The sequence below is a fragment of the Cucumis sativus genome, chromosome 4 (assembly GCF_000004075.3).
Source record: "Cucumis sativus cultivar 9930 chromosome 4, Cucumber_9930_V3, whole genome shotgun sequence".
NCBI classification, from domain to species: domain Eukaryota; kingdom Viridiplantae; phylum Streptophyta; class Magnoliopsida; order Cucurbitales; family Cucurbitaceae; genus Cucumis; species Cucumis sativus.
Genome location: NC_026658.2, coordinates 3,018,770 through 3,040,809, shown reverse-complemented (window position 1 = coordinate 3,040,809; position 22,040 = coordinate 3,018,770). Strand labels below are relative to the sequence as shown.

General features: G+C 29.0%; 2 protein-coding genes across 2 annotated transcripts; one reads left to right on the top strand and one right to left on the bottom strand.

Moving 5' to 3' along the window:
- Positions 1-11,904: 11,904 nt before the first annotated feature.
- LOC101209955 (succinate dehydrogenase [ubiquinone] iron-sulfur subunit 3, mitochondrial) lies at positions 11,905-14,364 on the top strand. Its single transcript, XM_004146874.3, has 4 exons — positions 11,905-12,268; positions 13,008-13,246; positions 13,680-13,889; positions 13,993-14,364. The coding sequence occupies exons 1-4, from the start codon at positions 12,020-12,022 to the stop codon at positions 14,174-14,176; spliced, it is 882 nt and encodes a 293-aa protein (XP_004146922.1). The 5' UTR covers positions 11,905-12,019; the 3' UTR covers positions 14,177-14,364.
- An 82-nt stretch (positions 14,365-14,446) lies between these two features.
- Positions 14,447-17,925, bottom strand: LOC101210205 (inactive TPR repeat-containing thioredoxin TTL3). Its single transcript, XM_004146875.3, has 6 exons — positions 16,921-17,925; positions 16,351-16,792; positions 16,022-16,217; positions 15,764-15,936; positions 15,109-15,442; positions 14,447-14,979 (listed from the first exon to the last, which is right to left on the bottom strand). The coding sequence occupies exons 1-6, from the start codon at positions 17,453-17,455 to the stop codon at positions 14,857-14,859; spliced, it is 1,803 nt and encodes a 600-aa protein (XP_004146923.1). The 5' UTR covers positions 17,456-17,925; the 3' UTR covers positions 14,447-14,856.
- Positions 17,926-22,040: the final 4,115 nt, after the last annotated feature.

Genomic DNA, 22,040 nt, shown 5'->3' with positions numbered 1-22,040 from the left:
AAATAAAAAGAAAAACTTACAATTGAGGGACCAAAATAAAATTAAATAGACATGAAAATTTAGGTAGAAGATAGGATTAGAATCTTTTAAAAAATTTGTCCCAAATTGATTAATGGAAACACATAGACAAAAAAAACTTTAGGTTATAATTTCAAAATTTTAATTTAAGGGTGGGTCCAAGAGAGGGGGTGGTGTGTTAGCATGTGAATTATTCTCATAATCATTAGGTGTGCATGTTTTGTATATATAATTTATAATTCTTACTCATATCACTAATATATACAAAAAGTAACTATCCATATATTATTTTATTCATACTCATATCATATATTTCAAGTGACAATCTCCCCTTCTTTTCACAGGCACCCTTTCGACCTCTCATTTCAACTTACTCCTAACTTTTAAATTTATTTCTAACCATTTTCATTTTTAAATAATGTTCAATTCTACAATTTTATTAACTCAAATAGATTACAATATTTGCTTTTGTTTTAGACATAATAACTAAAATAGTACAAAATTAACACTATTTACCAAATATATAGAAAAAGAAAAACTCAAATAAACTACCAATAATTTGATGATTTTGTTATAATTTACAAAAGGATATTTGAAAATAATTCTATTATTTATTATAATTTATATTTTATTTTAAATGGAAACAACCTTACTTTTCTTATATATAAAAAAAAAGATTGAGTATTGTATAATCCTATTATTTGAAGATGTGTGTGCGCCAAAAAAACAAAAAAGGAATGCACTCAACTTAATGAAAATTTGAAATTGAAATATTAATTACAATAAACGTCTGTAAAATAAAATAAATTTTTTTAATCAATCAATTATAGACACCAATCAATTATTAGTGTCTAAATAATCTAATTATTTATCATAATAGATTTGATATTTTGATACACTTATAAAAATTTTCAACAACTTTGTTATTTACAATAAATTTTTTAATTATTTTAAATATAAAGATTAAGGAGAATTTAAAAGGGAGTGGGATGATGATATAGAAATAGATGTGAAATGAAACTGTGATTTTAATGGATTTATTCTCAAGATATCTTATCAAACACAAATATATATATATATTATAATTACTTCTACTTGTTGCAAAAGTAATTTCAAAGGATCTGAAAATCAATTTTAAATTACATATTCACTAATAGATAGACACATTTAAGTCATTTTGTTCGTTTTTCTCAGAACATGCCCTATTATATGAAAATTATTAAAATGAATCTTTGACTTTAATCTTCTTTTAATCACTAATACATCCATTATATTCAAGAGTTAAGTTCTATGCACACTTTACCATCTCTAATTTTTTTAATTAATATTTAATAGTTCATTTAGTGACTAAAAATTAAATAAATAAGTTATAAGTATATATATATATATATATATATATATTTAAATAAGAAATAGTGATTTACTTATAAGTATTTATTTAGATAATTTTTTTAATATATATTATTTAATTGTAGTTTGAATTATTCTCATTTATGAACTACTCTTTCTTAATGGAGATTTTTGTTTGGCATCAATTATGGTGTGGTGGATGGGAGAGGGGGTTTTAATAATGTTTGTTTATTATGACTTTAGTTTTGTTTGAGAATTGACTTGCAATTTGTGTAAAGAGTTTACTTGACTTATGTGTTTGAAATTAAGGAGATGATGGGGTTTGTTTAAATTAGATTTTCAATTTGTGTGTTTTGTGGATTTGGTTTGGGATGAAGTTTGGAAGTCCTTACCCCAATTATGGTTTAGTGGATTTGTGTATTAATTTCTTGGTGTGACTTTACCTATGTACTTTGGACAATTGACTTTGAGGATTATGTGACTTATATGTGTTTGAAACAAAATGGGGTTTTTTTCTTCTTCTCTAATATATATATATATATATGTACACACATTTGGCTTTATTGTTTGTGATATTTGTGAGTTTTGTGATTATTATGTAGAAGTTTGACCTTTAGCATATATAATATATTTAGTGGACCAAAAATAGTTTGCCTTTTACTACTCTTTTTTAGAAAAAATTAATTTGTGATGAGCCATCTATTTTAATCATAACTCAAACTTTGGCTTCTTCTTACTTATGTTTTCATTTGGGGATTATTTACAACTTCTAGTTTCTAAAACTGGTTTGGGTGCCAACACTAAAATCATATATTATTTGCTCCAAATTAAAAATTTTAAGTTCAATTATAGCTCCTTCAAATGTTACATATAAGATACATATAAGAGAGTCATTAAATTATGTTTATCTTTAAAACTTTCAATTTTGTGATAAGAAAGCTTTATTAAACTTTAGAATATTAATTAAAGTCCATAAACAAGCTAATAGATAGGTTGGTAATCATATACTATACCACTTAATTCTTTTTTTTTTTGTACAAACAATAAAATTGAAGCCTCCAACCTCACCCAACTAAGTATATATGAATTGTGGTTGAACAAAATTATGAGTATGACGTTGTCTTATTCTACTTAACTAACACATAGCCATGTTGAATCCTAAGTGCTTGGTCAATTTAAAAACAAATGATAGGAATGACAAAATATATATGTATGTGAGTGTGTGTCTTACTAGGCTTATTGAAATTGATGATTTTGTTGTTGAAATTTATTATTTGTGGGACAATACTTTGCATATTGCTGCTGACTATAAGTTAGAAGAAGTTTCTGTTGCCTAACCAACTAAATTCTTAAGAAACATAACATATTTTCTTTTCTTTTTCATAAAAATTATAAAAACACTTACAAACAAATTTAATGTGGGCTCCTTCTTCCCTAGTCAACCTTAGCTTCTACTATTCTTCCTACCTACCTACTCTTATAAATATTATATTTTCCCTTTGTATCAAACAATCACATTATGATTTTTATATCTTACAACCTTAATTCATCATATAATATATAATAAAGCTTAAATAACAATTTGTTAAAATTTAGCTCCTATAATTTTGATAAGATTTTGAAACGCACAACTTATTAACGATAGTTGTGATTTTCAAAGTGTAGCGGCACATGCAAAAGAAAATTTATTTTCTTTTTTAATCTAAATGCTTGAATGAAAATAGATATTAACGATAGAGTAGCTTAAAATATATGACTTTTCTAAATCTATCTATTTTGATACCATGTTAAATTATCAATTGAACTAAAAGCTTACAAAATGATAATGTTTGTACTGTGTAATCAAAAGTTGGGATTCCAGCAGCCCACGTCTTGTTAAATGTGTGTGTGTATATATATATATATGCTTTAATTAACCACTTGGTTAGATGTGACTAGAGAGTCTTATCTATGATGATTGAAATACTTTGCTGGCCCAACCAATTAAGTAAAAGAATATATGAATAAAAACAACCAGATTATCATAAGGATCTTCGCCTAAGCTATTATTATATCAATTAATTTAGTGCAATCAAAACAAGGGTTGAAAAAGAGTTGTATGAAGGTTCTAGCAGGAATTTTGATTGAATTTAAATATATTTTAATCAACGACACTTCACCATTTTCACTTTTTTTTCTTTTATTTATTTATAGAAAATTGTGTTTCTTCGTGAAACCAAATGGCAAGAGGGTCAAGAAAGCTTCGTTTGAAAGAAAGAGAAGAAGAAGAAGAAGAAGAATAAGGAACAGAAACACAAAGTAGTAATTAATGTTGAAAAAAACGGCATAGAAGGTGGTATCAATCCATTCCCAAGTTCCTAAATTCAAAGGAGATAAAGTGAGAAAGAAGAAGAGAATATAACAAAACTTTCAAGAACAACTTCATTTTGATTTAAACCACTTAGAAAAATTAGATCTTTAAGGTTTTAATTCAATGCTCCAATTGATGGTAGATATATTCCCCCCACCCTCCCCCCCCAAAAAAAAGGAAAAAAAAGAAAAAGAAAAAACCATATGCAATTGCCATTTGTTAAAAAGAAATTAAGACATTATATTCAAACAAAAGACATTGAAATGACACTCGATTCTTAGATGAAATGATTATTGATGCTTGAATTTATTGAATCATATTAGTAGTACCCATTCACAAATGTCCAAAAAGCTCAAAGTGTTTGGATAAAGCCCTCTAAAGAATGTGATCTGACAAATCTTTATGTAGCCTCTAAAATTGAGCTTATAATATATTTTGGGAAATTTAAATTACTTCTCCTTAGTTTTTTTGTCAAACATATTCCTTGACCATCAAGTTACATTTTTATGTATGATCATTACATTATGGAAAAACATTATTACTTTCCTTTCATGTAGGGGCAATGAAGAAACTTTTCAAAATTTTTCCTTTAAAATTAATTATTAAAGTATTTAGGCACATTTTCTTTAACCTAAAAAACAAGACCAAGGGGTAATATATTATTTATTATTATTATGATTGTTATTATTCTTTCTTTGTTCTTGAGCTTTACATGTTTTCAATGCCATTGTTTCACTTTAATCATATCAATGATAAGTCACTTCTGTTGGACATAATATAACACAATAACATGCAATTTTTTTATAAAAATATTGCAACCCTTCTTGGGCTCAAACAATAAGAACTTTATATTGGGTCACACATGTCATTTTCAATAGACTTTTTTTTAATATATATATAAAAGATTATATAAATTATTATTATTTTTTCCCTTTTGACTCTATCTTCACAAAGTTTCAACTTTCAACTCATCCATCATTACCCTTTTCCTAAGTCAAAATACATATTACGTACATATTCCAAATAGTATACAAAAGTTACATCCTAATCAAATTATTATAAAAGAAAAAAAAATACAATTTTAATTTGGTTCCTTCCCTAAGTTAAAGTACCAATTTAATTACTTCCTAATGGTTACTTTAAAATGACACGGATAGTCTCAATTTTGTAATAATTTAGACGATAAAGTTTATATGTAATTTTGCACATAATTTTTTATTTTTTATTTTTTTTTTGTAATGATTTTGATCAAACTAATATTGAACTTTTATTGAATTTATTATATACGTAGATCCAAAAATAGATTAGAGATTAGATGTACATGTGTTACATAATAACTACAAAAGTTAAAGTTGTTGCATCATAATATGCCGCTTAAGTCTAATATTGAAAATTTAATATATACAAGCCTATAAAGTGTTTTAAAATATTGAAGAATGAAAGAGTTACATACTAAAATTAAATTGAATTATTATTATTATTAGTACATAAATTATTTAAAGCGTTAAAAGTACACACATTAATGGTGAAGAAATGGAAGAAAATAAAAGTTTTATTTTCTGTATTTTATGGCTAAATTTTGAAAATTTTGTTTGTAATATATAAAGATCATTTTTTGTTTTATTATTTATAAATTAGTCAAAAAAGATGTAAAATTGTAGACTCAATTCTTTACCTTTTTAAAGAAGATAGTTACAAATAGGCCATAATTTTTAGATTTTTTAATTTTTTTGGGAAGTTAAATAAAGATAAATATTTGTAAAATTACTAGATAAAAAGATAAAAGAGAAAACAAATACAATGAAAATTAAAAAGAAATAAAATAGATTCTTTTTATATATATATATCAAAGGTATTTGCTTTTAGAAGGAAAGAAATTGATTTACAATTACCAATACCACACTTTTTATAACATATTTTTCCTCAATTAATGAATTGATTTGTTTCCTTTTTCATCTTTTTTTTGTTTCACTCTCCATTTTTCTTTTCTTTTTTTTATCATTACAACTAAAATCACTGCAATCATTTCTTGCACGTACCATTTTTTTTAAGGGTAATATTTTTCAATTTGACTATGTCAAACTCAAACGAAATAAAAATAGCAAATATTTTTCATCTTATAGGGAAGAGACTCTCTCGATGTAAAATCAAATAATTTTATAATTTAAAGATGAATGAAAAAAAAATAGAGTCCAATTAAAATCTAGATCTTCTCTTGTTTGATTTATTTTGATCCTCATTTACTCCATTTCACAATACTATTTTTGGTTTTTTGTCCTATTCAATCTTTATTTTTAAAAATATAAAAGTTGATAATCAGTAACGATTTAAAAGTTCAGAGATTGATAGATATAGAAATATGTTTTTAGAATGAAAATTGTAATTTTTTATGAGAGATAGTGTAAAGAGAGAGGTTTTTTAGTAGAATCGAAAGATTTGAACTTAAGTTATGTTACTACTTTATTGTTGAACTATACCGACATTGACAATAAAAAAAAGTTAAATAAAAAGAACCTTAAGTAAAGAAAGAAAAAAAAAACGAAGTTACAAAGAATAATTCTTATCTTTATTCTCTTTTAACCTTTTTTTTCTTTAGGCAAAATGCACAACTCAACCGACACATAAAATTATTCTCTTTAAAATATTTATTCTCCTAAATACTATTTTTTAAAAACTTTTTCACGTTATCTAATAAATTAAAATTATTGTTCAAAATTTCAACCAATAACACATATGTCTTAATAATTGGACAATTCAAGTTGATGTATTTTTGTATTATAATTATTATAAAACGAGGTTTTGTATTAAGTGTGTATAGTTTAGTTGAATAAAAACTAGATTTAAGTGAAATATATAAAAAGAAGAACTTAGAAAAGGAAAAAGAAAAGGAGAACAATTAGATGAGATCCGGGGCAGTCCTTTAGGTCCCCATCTCATGAAATGGTCATTGACGTTTTCAACTATAAAACTAAAAAGAAAAAGAAAAAAAATGGTTACAAAATAACTTGATTTCCTAGAACCCAATATATATATATATATAAATAAAGTAGTTTAGTTTATATGGTTTAATGAATTTTTTATTTATGATTTTGTTATATTTATAAATAAATTGGTTATTCTTTTTTATCAACCTTCTAGTAATATTTTTTTTTGTTTTTTTTAAGAAATTAAAGAGTAACATAATTAATTTTCAACCATAAGAAAACCAAATTATTAGACCAAACCGGTTTGAAAAAGTGGGTTTTCATTTTATTTTTAGAATTTGAGTTGGAATTAAAACTCTTTTCAATTTTTAATTTTTACAATGTGAAAAGAAAGGCATGGTTAAAAATGTGAGAAAAGGGAAGCAAGTATTTCAAAAACTAATTATTTGAGAATCTTTGAAAAAAAAAACATGTAAATGAAATGAAAACCATAAAAGATATTTCAAATTATGAAAGTACAAACATAATAATTTGAAAATTAATGAAATAAATTAACCATAATCTTGTAATCTTTAGTTTGATGGATTTTTGACATGAGGTTGAATTAGGGAAAGCAATTATTTGTCATTGGGAAATGTGAGGGCTTGGTGTAGTTTACCAAAAAGAAAAAATGAAAAGCAAACAAATAATAGGCCAAAACTTTTTGCTCAACAACATCCACAAAAGACAAAAGTGGTGAGCCATATGTTGTTGGCTATCATTTTCTTTCTTTCTTCCCTTGCTTATGTTTGTCACTCAAACAACCAAAATCTTTTGCTCATCAACATTCATATACATTCGACACTTCAATCTAACAAACCATTCATTACTATCGTGCCAAAACATGTTTAACTCATTAACATATTTAAAACTATTTTTCTAACTGTTTTACTTGCTATTCACTTTACGCTTAACCATTTCACATGATTATCTCATACGTACTAAAGGAATGTTACGTTATTACCTTTATTTTTACTCAAAAAAAAATTCCTCATTCTAATTATTATTGTAAGAATATGTTTTAAACTTCTATTGTATATATTATTGGTTTCAATGTGAATTGCTTCTTAAAGTATATATTCGTTCATATCAAAAGAAGGAAAAACGTAAAAGTAAGTAAAAGTTTTGATACTAAAAATAAAAAGAAAACTAAATGAGTTTTTTCCTTTAAAAAAGGCAAAGATGGATTTTTACATAAAAATTACAAGTATAACATTTTCATTTTATCGGATGAAAATTATTGAGTAATATAAAATTAATTCATATTTAAAGTGAACGTAAGTTTAATGTCATTAACATCTTTTCCTTCCATGAGCTTTTATACTAACAACTCGTAGAAAATAACTATAATTAATTTATATTCATATTTATATATATATTTTTTATTTACGATCTCTTCGTAGTTACTATTTAATTAAATCGAAATGAACTATAAATCTAAACTTAGTTATACTTTGAAATAAATTATGTTTATAGAACAAATAAAATTTTACCGTGAGTTTTAAGAGTTTTGATTTAGCATTTATGATCAAACGGTTGGTTTCAACTTTTTTTTTTTAAAAAAATTAACTATTTTAATTCAATCTTATCAACAAATCCAAACTTTAAATATGGGTTTAACTCAATTCTATTTATATATGTTAGATTGGATGAGGATCACCATTTTAAATACTAAATTGACCTACCTGTCTCATTTGGGCCATTTAAAATTAATCTATCAAAGTACTTAATAAACTTGTTATTGGTCCATGTATGTCAATTCTTAATGTACTGTATTATTTTTTTTTTATGTTGAAGGAGTAAATTATTTAATATTTTAAGTTTATTAATTTTGTAATTTAGACTATGATATTTTGTCGGCCAAAAACAATGTTTTTAAAAGTGTTAAAAATTAATATATTAAGAAAAACCAATTGAAACCTTATATAGTACGAATAATATTATCCAACAAAAGTAATAAAAATAAAAATTCAATCAATTTAACAACATTTACATTACGTAAATATCTAAGAAAAATTAATTATAGATACTTATACGTCTTTGATTATGCCAATAAGTTGACCTAATTAAGCTTAAACTCGATTCAAACTTTAATATAATGACTTAAATGTAAAAGTTGGATCATAAGCTTAACTATAATTAAAAGTTGTGTGAACTCAACAAAGACCAAAATAGTGTTTGAGGCTCCTCGTCCAAATAAATTTTCTTTTCGTGTTTTCATGATCTACTTTTTATTTATTTTAAATAAAAAGTTCGTGTGTATATATATTTATTTATTTATTTATTCATTTATCTTTTATGTTTAGTTTTATTTCCTTTTCCTCACCTTTGGTCAATATATTTTTGCTTCTCCTACTACTTCCAACATGTCACATCCTCATCTTTCATTTTTTTCTCTCTTTGTTCTATTATGTGTAGTATGTTGCATAGTTTCCAAAGCACTTTATTTCTCAAAATTTCGTAATTATGCACATATTTAAGATTAAAATATGTTAATTTTTTCAAAACATAAAACAACATAAATATATTGAAGTTTCATTTGTTCTTATTTTAAAAAAGCAGGTAGTATTTATACTCATAAATGAGAGATGTTGAGCCTTCTATGGACAAAGAATGGACGACGGATATATTTAAATTTTTTATGAAAGTTACAATTACTGAATATAATAAATATATATTCACACAATATTCAACGGGAATATTGTATAGGATGTATACATATGGAATGAAAATATATTATTAGTTATTTATAGGACGACGTATAGAGATTGTTTTGTTTATTAGAATTAATTTGGAGTCGATCACAAATTTTGAATTATATGTACAATATGAATTATTTATAGAAACAATGAAATGGCAGAAGACAGGTGTCGGGTGGCGTGGGTGCATGCATGGATAGTCATATGTTCATGGGACAAATGTCAATTATATATTGCCTTTAAAAAGAGTCCCTTTCCATGCACCTTGGCTGCCATTGTACAATGAGAGTAAGAGTGATCTTATGATCAATTTGATAGCATAAGTCAGATTAACTCAATTTAAATTCAGTAAGCTTTCTAAAAACAAATTTAGAAATATGTTTTAAACAAATCTATAACCATATGCAATTTAATTATACTTATATATTTAAGTTATTAAAATTAAATCAGATGAGATAAGAAAAGAAGGAGATTCATTTAGAAAATCTCAACGTTTAACTGTAAAAAAAAGGAGAAAGTTTAAGGATTGATTAAACATATACATACTTAAAATTTAATTTCTTGCAAGCTTTTTTCATACTCGAATACTGTAGAATCAAGTATACTAGTGAATATGAACTGATTCATATTGCTAGAAAATACATTGACCAGAAATTAGAAATAAAAGGTAAAAAAGAAAAGAGGAAACTTAAACGGAAAAGAAGAAAAGAAAAAGAGAAAGAAAGAAGAGGACAAGGAGGGAGCGAGAGAAAAAACTTGGCAAAAAGAAATTAATTATTTCAAAACGTGACAAATAGAAGAGATATATAACAATCCCTTTATTTTGGAAGAAAAGAAAATTAATGTATTGTGTATACCTTTAAACTCTCACATTGTTAAAATTAAAATATCAAATCAATCATTATAATAATCTAAGAATAATTAAAGACAATTATTAAATAGTATAGTAGAATTTTATTGTTGATAGACTCAGTTTTTTGATGAGATATAATTAAATATCAATTTTTGAGAATGTAACTAAAATAAAATCAAGAATATATACATTACTATAACATTTAAATTGTAAAGTCTATATTCATAAGACAGAGTCTTCACGTACCTTTTCTATTGACTTACTTTGGTGTATGAAGTATTTGGAGAGATTATAGAAAATTAATATTGAGGAATTATTTGAAGGGTAAAAATTTTAATTTGAAAATGATGTTTGAATTAAAAAGGTATATCATATTTGTGCCTTACTTCTAGGAAGAATTGTCAAATTGGCAGCTTTATTAAAATGTAATTGAGCCATATTTATTTACCTTTTGTTTTTAAAGAATTTCAACTTTCAACTCATGACATCAATGGTGGTTGTAAAGTCTAGAAGGTTAAATAGGTAAAATACAATATTTTACTATTTCAATCATTTATTTTTTAATTGAAGGGGAGTTCTATTAATATTACTAATTTTGGTATGTTTATACATATTTTTTTAGTAGCTTCACTATTTAAAATAATTATCAAAATATATAATTAAATTATATATATGGGAAATATTACTTGTGTGTAATTAATATTAGTATTAAAAGATATAAAATGATAAATAAATAAGAAAATGGCAATAAGAAGAAAATAAAGAAAAAAACCAAGATTGAACCATAAATAGTTTTGGATAATTTTAAAATATTATCATATATCTAATTCTTTTAAATCTAATTGTTCCAACTATCTCCAAAATTAGAAAAAAGAAAAATTACTATTTTAGCAATAATAATTAAGAACATAACAACATTTTAAAAAAATACAAATATAACAAAGCTATCGCTGGTAGACTTGTATGACTGATAGATTTCATATGTCTATCAGTCATAAACCAATATTTGCAACATGGTCGGTCGGAGATAAACTTATATCATTAATAGAATTTGAAAAATTTTGCTATATTTACAAAAAGAATTTAAAATATTATTATATATTTAATTATTTTAAATCTAATGGCTAAATGTGTAACTATTACTCCGAAAATAGCCCAAACAAATGATTTTGAAATTTCCAATCCATCGTATAGTTTCCCAATGTTTAAATGGGCTTTTGCCCATATCACATTACACCAAGGCCCAAGCCCATTCTATAGAACAAGTGATAATGAAACATGGAAAGACTAATTTTGTATTAGACATTTTTGTGTGAAAATTTTTCTTTTACACTCTATGTTTAATTGCATGCGAGGATAAAATATATATATATATGTGATATATCTTCTTTACATATTACAAATATGACAAGTAATTAGATATATCGGACGGTTATCACACCTACTAACAACATAATTATATAAAAAATATGATTCATGATTGATAAAAAATATGATTGATGATTGACAGAGGATGAGAGTTAGATTTAAATTTTATTATAACATCAAAATTGTTCGGTTATATTTGAGGATACGTGTTATATGTTGCATTATGGTTTTCGTTATGTAAGTGCACATCATATTTAATTTACAAGTGTGATGGAAGGGTAGAGCACGTGTAATTCAAAGCAATAACCCACACATATACTTATGGCATGCAAAAGTGCTTAAATTTGTGAAACGCCAAATCAAACACTTCGTTCTTCATTTCAAATAATTCAAAAGAAAAGTAAACTAGGAGGGATCCATGTTAAAAAGGTGGTTCCGCCATGGCTACAACAAGGAGTGGAAGCAAAGGTTTGGAGTATTAGAGGCACGTCCTATGGCTAAGCAACATGCAGAAGAAGCCATGGAAGCTCATGGTGAAATAAAGAGCAACCTTGATGAATTTAATAATCGAAAGGAGTTCAAAATATATAGGTGGAATCCTCAATATCCCAACCACAAGCCTTTTCTTCACTCTTTCTTTCTCGATCTCTCTAAATGTGGTCCTATGGTACACTATATATTCCATTTCCCCCTCTCTCTCCTCCTTTCATAACGTTTCTGTTTCTGGTTTCTTTCTTGTTTTGATCTTCTGTTGCTTGTTTACACCAACATGGTTCAATAACTATTTAAGAAAATTTAGATAAAAACTTGTTTGATAACTATATCATGAGTTCCGATGTCAATTATTAACGAAAACAATATAATTATTGTTTTCTAGCATTTCAAATGCTGCTCAAATTTAATCTGCATTATTATTTCTCATTCGAGTCATTAATCCCAAATATAATTGAATCATATTATTAGGTAAATTAAATACTCCCCTTAAGTACCTTAAATTTGTACTTTGTGGTCAGTGGTTATCATGACATGCCATTTTGAATTTACATAATGTACGGAGATTGCAAAAGTACCTCGAATTTATATCATGAAGTTGGTGGTTAGTGGTTAACAGGAAATGCAATTTTTGAATGAATGTGTTGGGAGAAAAACTGCAAAAGTAGTTCGAATGTGGTGATTAGTACTGTTGATTGGGATGTTTCTAGCTTTGTACGTTGACCAGTTTGAGTGTTACGATAGTTTTTGCCTTTGATTCAAGAAATTATTCAAGATGACCTGTAATGTCAGAATGTGTTCACAGTTTTGCATACTTGGATACAACTTACAAGTATCTTGAATTTGTGTCCGGCATCTCACCACTAGATTATATTTAAGAGTGGTCTCACTCTTCTCGCATGGTGATGTTGTAGGTTTTAGATGCATTGCAGAAGATAAAAGCAGAAAAAGACTCAAGTTTGAGCTATAGAAGATCTTGTAGGGAAGGAATATGTGGATCATGTGGCATGAACATTGATGGAGCTAACACAGTTGCTTGCCTCAAACCTATTGATGCTGACACTTCCAAACCCACCATTATAACCCCTCTTCCCCATATGTTTGTCATCAAAGATCTTGTTGTTGATCTCACCAACTTCTACCAACAATACAAGTAATCTCTCTTGACCTTAAGCTTTTCGCTATCATTCAAATCTTTGTAACGTTATTCCCTTTTATGGAAAGTATTAATTTTCAATTATTATAATAATAAAATTATAAGAAATGTTTGAGGATTCCACTCTTGAAAAAATGAAGAGATGTTACAGTATCTAATCTTTATAAGATTTACACGAGACTGGGCAGATGCTTCATAGCATCTAAGGATACTGTTACTTCTTTCATTAAAAACAAATTGGTTTTTAGATGAAACTCATGCTTAACTAATATGAATTCGAAGACACTTGACATGCGTCCCAGAAATGATACTATCTTGATGTTTGAATAAAATGCATGTGTGTTTTGTCATTAAGATGATTGATTGTATGCGAGAATCATCACATTTTACTTTTCCTCTAAGCTGACTGTAGTGTGATGCATGTATATAGGTCAATCGAGCCATGGCTGAAGACTAGAAGGTCGGCAGAGGGTGGGCGAGAGTTCAGGCAATCTCCGGCAGAGAGGAAGAAACTAGATGGGTTGTACGAGTGTATTCTTTGTGCTTGTTGTAGTACTTCATGTCCTCCATATTGGTGGAATCCAGAAGAGTTTCTTGGTCCTGCTGCATTGCTCCATGCCTATAGATGGATCTCTGATAGGTAATTCAACTTTCTCGATCCCAATTTACTATAGATCTTAAGTTCAACTACCTTAGTCTATGATTGATGATGTGAGTTTTAAAAAACTTGATTAAAATGATAGTCGAGATGAGTTCAAGAAGGAACGATTGCAAGCAATAGCCGAAGACGATACAAAGCTTTATAGATGTAGAACTGTGAAGAATTGCACAGCCAACTGCCCCAAAAGCCTTGATCCTTCCTCTGCAATTCACCACATGAAGGCAATGCATTTAATCTCTAGGTCCAATAAGGTGCCCAACAATTAGCTTTTCTAGCCTTTTCTTTCTCTAAAATCCTATGGGTCATAATATATACATATATAAGCCATCTCTTTTTCTTGGTCTTGAAGTTCATTTTCAATCTTAATCTATGAAGAAATGTATTGATGATTTGTTATAATGAAAGTGGTTGTACTGGACTTTGAATAATAGATTTTCGAATCCCTGTTGCTGTATGTTGAGAGTTTCTTCTTCAGTGGCAATTTTGTTTAACTTGTATACAAAAACAAATAGAAAAAGTTACCAAATACACTCTTGTCGAAGAAAACAGAAACAAATGTGCTTATTACACAATTGTTGTACAAATGCTCCACAAAAAATGGGGGGGAAAATCAAAACAGAAGAAGAAAAAGTAGGTGAATCAAGAGTTTCCATCCCATTTAATCAAACTTAAAAAAGAATAGCCAAAACTACAAGTAGAATTCTATACAGAAAGAAATAATTTTGGGCAAAGCCAGATCCTAATGCACCAACTTTTGCTGAGAAATTACAGGTCATAATATTCAGTATTACTACTTGTGGCCTTCCCTTTCTCTTTAAAACTTGAATTTTTGAACTCCTGGTGGTTCTTGGCCACAATTGGTGCCCTTTTTTTAACATCTACGTAAAGGTTGCGCCTCATTGATACATTATTATGATTGAATATATATCAAATTGTTCACTATACTTTACACCTGCTGCTTCTTTAACTGCATCCGAGATTTGGCAAGTGCTTCGCGGACTTCTTTGTCATCGGGAGTTTCCTCGAGCAAGATTTCGTAGTCTTTTATTGAAGATTCCCATTTTCCCAACTGCATGACATCACGTTAGTACATAAAGATGGGAATGGGAGTTTGTTCGTGGGACTGGCTAGTTATTTACGTTAACTTTTGTTCTCTCTGGTCAAAATGATGATAAAAGGGAGGAAGAATATAGGGTACCTTCGCATTGCAATCTGCTCGTCTCAGTCTTGCCTTGCTATAGGACGGGCGAGCATTAAGGGCTGCTGTGCAATCTTCAACTGCTTTCTCAAATTGTTCAAGTTTGGACCGGCAAGCAGCTCGATTACACAGCAGCACAGAATTGTAGGGATCATGCTCAAGTCCCTCCCCATATGCAAGACACGCCTCTGAGAATCTAGATGCTTTGAATAGCTCATTTCCATTTGATCGAGCAGCTGTAATAGCTCGAGCTCTCCTCATCACTACATTAGTATCCCTGTTGTTTGAGTCAAGCCGAGCTGCTCGCTGTGCTGCCTCCAGTGCATCATCGAACCTGTAGATACACACCATTTTGAGAACCATTGTAGCACCACAACAGGGAAGTTCATGCCAATGTTGTTAAGCATTTCTCCTTTTAAACGTTCTTTAAGCCAATGAACAATGATATGAAAGTTAATTGGAGACTCAAACATTTGACTTCTTAATCTTTTAATTGTTTCTTAAGCATTTATCTATTCATCTTTTAATTGTTTCTTAAGCATTTGATTTATTCTCATATGCACAAGAGTATCTAATATTTTAGTCCTAAACGTTAATGCTGCAGCTAGTAGCAGTTAAATAGTGTTTGCAAAATGTTTGATATTTAAACACGAACCTGCCTGCAGTCAAATCGACCTGAGCTCGAATCAATAGTAAATTGGCATTACCAACAGGGCCAAGGAACTTAGTACAGGAATCCACGTCAAAGGTTGGACCTCTTGATATGGCCTCATCAGCATCTTGGTGTTTGTGAAGCTTCAAAAAGGCCTCAGCTTGCAAAGCAAATATCTTTTGCAAACAATCCACAAGAGTCGATTAGTAAATGAACAATCCTATAACAATAACATGATCGAAATGACTAATAAATAAGCACCTGTGGAGCGGAGTCTGCCCCGGATGTAATTGCAAAGCCAGTCTCCTTAATCAAGGTGTTCCAATCTCGTAATCGTCGTGCTTCGGTGCACTTGTTCAAATGAGCTTGAACAGCCTTGGCTTTTGCTAAGTCCTCTTGATCGGCTTCTGGTCCCGATTGTTTGTAATGATACATTGCCTTTTCTGTGTCTCCTAATCTGTACTCTCAATTAAAGAACAATGTAGATATCCACCCTCAATTTCTCAAAATGATGACAGAAATCTTATCTGAAAAGTTACCAAAAAACCATAGAAAACTTGCTAAATAAAGTTTTAAGGTGTTGCCAATACCTAAGATACAATGTCGCAAGTCGATGATGAGCTCGGTGGTAATGCGGTTCAATCCGAATAGCTTCTCTGCACTCAAAAACTGCATCAACAAGCATGCCAAGAGCTGTTAACGCTGCACTTTTATTGCTTCGATACGAAGCCTTATTCGGGTCTATTGCAATTGCTGCCTCATATAAAGCTAAGGCTTCTGCAAATCTTCCATTCTTGTAATCTTCATTTCCCATAATTTTCAATTGCTCGGGATCCATTCGAGTCGACAACACACGACAAAGAGAACCCGTTTGTTCTACGCTTTGTTTCGGTTGACCCTTTCCAACATTCCCCACAACGCCATTTTGGTATCTACCATTTGGTACTTGAGTTTCTTCTCTTGCTGTTTTGGGCATATAATCAACCACATTGTATGTATTTCCTCCGCCATTCCCTCCTTGTCTCAAGTTACCTGTGAAAATAGTGCCATTCATCCTTAAAAACAATAAAAATTTTAATCCTACAAATTTAGTTCTTAATTTGTTGGTCCTCCTCATTTTAAAAAGTTCCAATTTAGTCCCTATAATTTCAGGATATTACCCAAATTTCCGAAAAGCATGACATTGCTGGAGGAGGCTCGAACAAGCGACCCATTAGTCCCCTTCGATTTCTGGTGATCGGCGATCATGAGCTCGAGCTCGCCGGAGATACCGATGGCTTCCTTCGGCACCCTTCTTCCTTGGTCCACATACCCATTCCCCGCCGACGCCGCCACTCTGCTCGGCGGTGCCGCAATCTTACACCCTACATTCTGGATATTCGACGCAGCTCCTCTCTGCTGATTCTGATTCTGATTCTGATTTGAATAAACCACCCTCTGTTGAGTCTGCTGATTCGGACCCACCTTCGGTTTCGACTCGACTGCTGAAACATGAATGAATGCCCCCTCATCAGAGCCACCACGTCGGCGCTTTGAATTCTGGGAGCTCGCCGTTTTAACAAAATCGTTGTTATTTGAATTCATAGTCGACAATGAGGCATTTGAGGCAGTTCTTCTCGGCCAAAATCCACGGCGGCCAAACACAGCGTTCAATAAGCCACAGCTTGATTTCTTATCGGACATATCGTCTGCCATTTTAGAGAAGCACGGCGGCCCCAACTCCAAAGGAAGAATCAAAAAAGAAGAGAATGTTCCATGAAGGAGAGAGTTTTTGTTATTAATGAATGCAATTTGAAGGCCATGTTATGAAAAAGAAATTGTAAAGAGTAATGAAAAGTAATAGATATGGGCCTAACCCCAGGAGGTGACTTGCATGGCACTCCCTGGAGAGGCTTTGATTTTGAGAAACAGAGTGATGTGTGTATGTTAATCGGGAAAAGAAAAGAAAAGGAAATGGGGAAGAAGGAAGGAGGAAAAAGGAAAACAAAAAAATGAAAGAGTAGGGGGGGTTTTGATATGAATTTGTAAAAAGGAATTAGTTGAAGAAGAGAAGAGCTGAAGAATCGGTCGTAGAAAGGAATAAGGATCTCAGAATATTTAGAAACAAGAAGGTGAGGGGTGAGGACAACACGTTGAGTTGAGGATGTTGGTTGACCTTTGCTTTCTCTATGATGACAGCTAATCAGTTATGTAGCCGTTCCCTTCAATTTCTAATTCATCTTTTTTCTCTCCATAATTAATCACAATTATGTTTAATCATCTTTCCTATTTTTCTTTTCTTTTTTAAATTTAACTTTATTTTAACAATCAAACCACATTATACATTATGCCCCTCTACGTTCATACAACAATCAAATTTTTAATAATCAAACCACATTTGCACGCCTCCTCAAAAAAAGCGGATGAGATTGAATCCGGGATATTACAAAGAAACCCTAACCACTTCTTCAAGAAAAGAAGAAGAAATCTCAACAATAAAAACCAACCCAATATAAGCAAAGGACACCGCGGCACGAGCCAAGCATGAGTCACTCTATTAGCATTACATTCACACCAATCAAATGAGACAAAAGGGACCAATCCTACCTAACCTCAAAATCATCTCATAAACAAACCTCAACTCCGGCCAAAACAATAGCCTTACTCTCTGTGCACCGATATTATAACTCCGACTCCACAAAAGTGATTGTTCCGGTGACAACTTTATGACTGGATGGATATCAATCTATACCTTTACTATTTGAAAATTAGGCATGATTTTGTGATGCATCATGCAATGCATAATTACTTATTATGATGTTTTTCGTAAGATGATTACCATGCTAATTAATGTAGATGGTATTTCATTGCATGATATGTGTGTTGATGTAGAAAAAGTCGATCTAAGGCGGTTTCCTTTATGGCCTTACTTGAACAATATCTATTATGTATGTCGTACATCTGTGTCTTTGAGTACTAAAGAGGCAGTTTTCAACTTCTTTTGGTGCACATATTATGTTCATTGATCTTCTTGTTTGTCGTGATGTACACATGATATTCGAGTTAAGGATTCCCGTGCATATTTTGTTTGTCCCTCATATTATGGTAGCGTGTCATGAAAACTACTTATAAAATTACTCATTTGTCAATTGGGGACTTCCAGTGGAAGAAGCTCGAGCCTCGTCGAACAAGGGCTTAGCTTTGCTAGTATTAGAGTGTGTGTGGAGCTCCAGGTAGCGAGATCACACATAGTATGTAGCAATTGGCATTGTGAAACAAACGCATATGGGCCGCATCAATGTGCCTCTTTTTTAAGCCCAATTGACAACCACAAATTGAAGTCCATAATTTTGCAAACCACTTTGGACTTTTAGATTAACTTGAAACAAATAAGTGAAGATGTTATGTATAATGTGAAAGACAATAATAATGTTATGTATAATGTAGATTTTGTGGTTTGCCTTCCTTTTCTCTTTACGTGCCATTTCTTCCTTTTCCTTCAATATAATTTTATTTTAGAAATTCTCTAGACTTCAACAATTTTGTACTGTATATTTTATACTTTAGCTTTCTGTAGAAGTTTTGATGTCTAGCCCATTGAATATGAAGTAAATATGATTTTAGGACAATTTTTTATGTTGTATTAAGGAAAACTCCATCGAAACTCGAAAAAAGCTTACTTATGAAGATAAGGGAATCTAAAACTAAAGAAGAGCTTAAGAACGTTGTACTAAAGGGATACATGCAAAACTTGAAAAAAATTTAACATAAAAGTTAGAGAAGTTCAAACTTATGAGAAGCCTAAGTTAAATCTAAAGAATACATTACTAATGTGAGCCACTAAATGTTAAAGAGAATCTATTAAGTAAATAATTCAATATAATTACTAAACATTTTATATTTTAAAGTGTCTTTCTATTATTATTTTATACTAATTTATTTGTAAGTAATAGCCAGCAAAAGGGATGATAATTGGGTTTGGTGCATTATTATCTAGAATGCTTATATGAAAATCAACTTCACTAATCACTTCTAAATATTTAGTGGATGTTATTATCACTACTACAAATTTAATATTCTTTGAAGTGCAAAACACATCAAAAAATGTCTACTTTGATGGTTTTTGTCCATCAAGAAAACAACTTCTATGACCTCTTATCCATGTACATACATGTGTCAGTTGAACTAAACTCATGTTGACCAACTTTTACAGCTTCTACAAATTTTAAAAACCCTAAATTACAAACTTTTAATTCAACTTATTAAAGTTGAACACAATAACTAATTTAATTTTGATAAAGTCGCGTATTTCAATCTAATTATAATTATAACAGTTAACTTTAAAAAATAATATTATATTATTGATGAATAGAAAGTAATAATTAGAAAAAATAATAGTAAAAACTTAAGAATATTATTGATAAATATCGTATTTTCTGAGCCTATTAACAAGAGTCCAAATTTCATGCTTCATGAAAAATAGTTTGCCCATCGAGATATCACTTTTCTTGATGCACATTGTCCATGATCTTTTTTTGGTCTTTCTCCAACAGGAAACTCTAAACTCATCAAGAAATTAAAAAAAAATACTTTTTTTTCGACGATGATCATTGCAAATCAAGAAAATTCATTCCTTGATGGATCTCGTCCATAAAAAAATTCAATTAACTCGATGGACATTACTAGTCAACAATATGTTATCCTTGATGTTTATTGTCCATCGAGAAATATTTTCTTGATGTTTGTAAATCATCAATAAAACTAAGAGAACTTTACCATTTTTCGTATTTCTTCAACAAAATAAGGGAACTTTTCTTGATGCAAAGAAAAATATTTTTTATGATGATCATTTGCTATAACTATCAAGAAATCAAAATTTGCGCGCGTCAAGAAAGACGAAATTGACAGTAGGGTATTTTTTTTCGTTATTATTATTATTTTGGAAAGTTGAAGAAATTATTTATAGTAAAATAAGTCTGATTATAGAATAATGTGTATAACATTCAAGGAACAATATAATAAGAAAAAATAAGATCCCCCACATAAAAGAAAATTTATTTTTGTCATTGATGCATCATTGCGACACTACTTTTCATTTTCCAAAACAAGAGGTTAAAGCTAACTAAATAAGAATGATACCCAATAATAAGTATACTTAGTTCAATATTATTATATAGATATATAGTTGAAGGTGATTAAAATTACTTAAAAGGATCTTCATTATTTCTTTTGATTACATTTTTGCAAGTGGGATTTTTATAGCTTTTCATTACATTTTTTGCAACTTGGAGTGACCTAAGAATAACCTTTATAACACAAAATTTAAATGCTTTTTTTTCTAAATTTAGAAACTTCGCTAATTAAGGTGTTTGGGTATACATTAAAGATTAAGTATTTTTAGGGAAAAAAAAAACAATTACAATGATTTGATATTTGGGTTCCACAATCTTCAAATTATTATAATGGAGAATCCCCACTTGATCAAAAAAATATATATATACCAAGTTGCCAATGAACTTTAAGCTATTCTTGATTTGTTTTTAAAGCTCTTACTATATTATTCCCAAATTTACAAATTTTGGGTCAAATCTATGTTTGAATGACTATAACCTAACTATTTGAATACTTTAGAGCTTACAATATAATATCATCTTCTGCTTGCTTGATGTATCCAGCTTTTATGACTACTTATTTTTTCAATGAAATTTTAAACATTTTCTTTTGTTCTAAATTAAATTTCTAACATATTATTTTTCACCAAACTTTAACACTTATCACAATTGTTTTAAAAAACCACATACCAAATTTGGGGTTTCTCTGATGGGTTCAATGTGTCCGATGGAATTAGGAAGGTAAAAAAAAAATAACCTAATTAATTAATAAATTAATATAAATTATTCTTTTTCAAAATTTTCATATTTTATCAATAGTAGACATTGACAAACATCGATATGCTTCTATCAGTTGAATTAATAGACGGTGATAGAAGTTTATCCGTTTCTAATTTTATTGTAGATTATAATTTTTTTAGTTTATTTTCCTACATTTTGAAATACTCTTTTTCTTATCAATTTATTTTTATTATTTAAAATTTAAAATATCTAATTAATTTAAGTTCGAATATATATAGAAAAGGTTTAATTAAAGTCTATTCAACAAGTTGTCATATTGCTTTTAGTCGATTCTAATGTATTTGTTATTTTATTTTAATTGATTAATTAATTTAACTATATATTAAATAATATTAATAATGTTAAATCAATGTATTAATTAAACGATTTTCTTACATTTAATTAGTTAT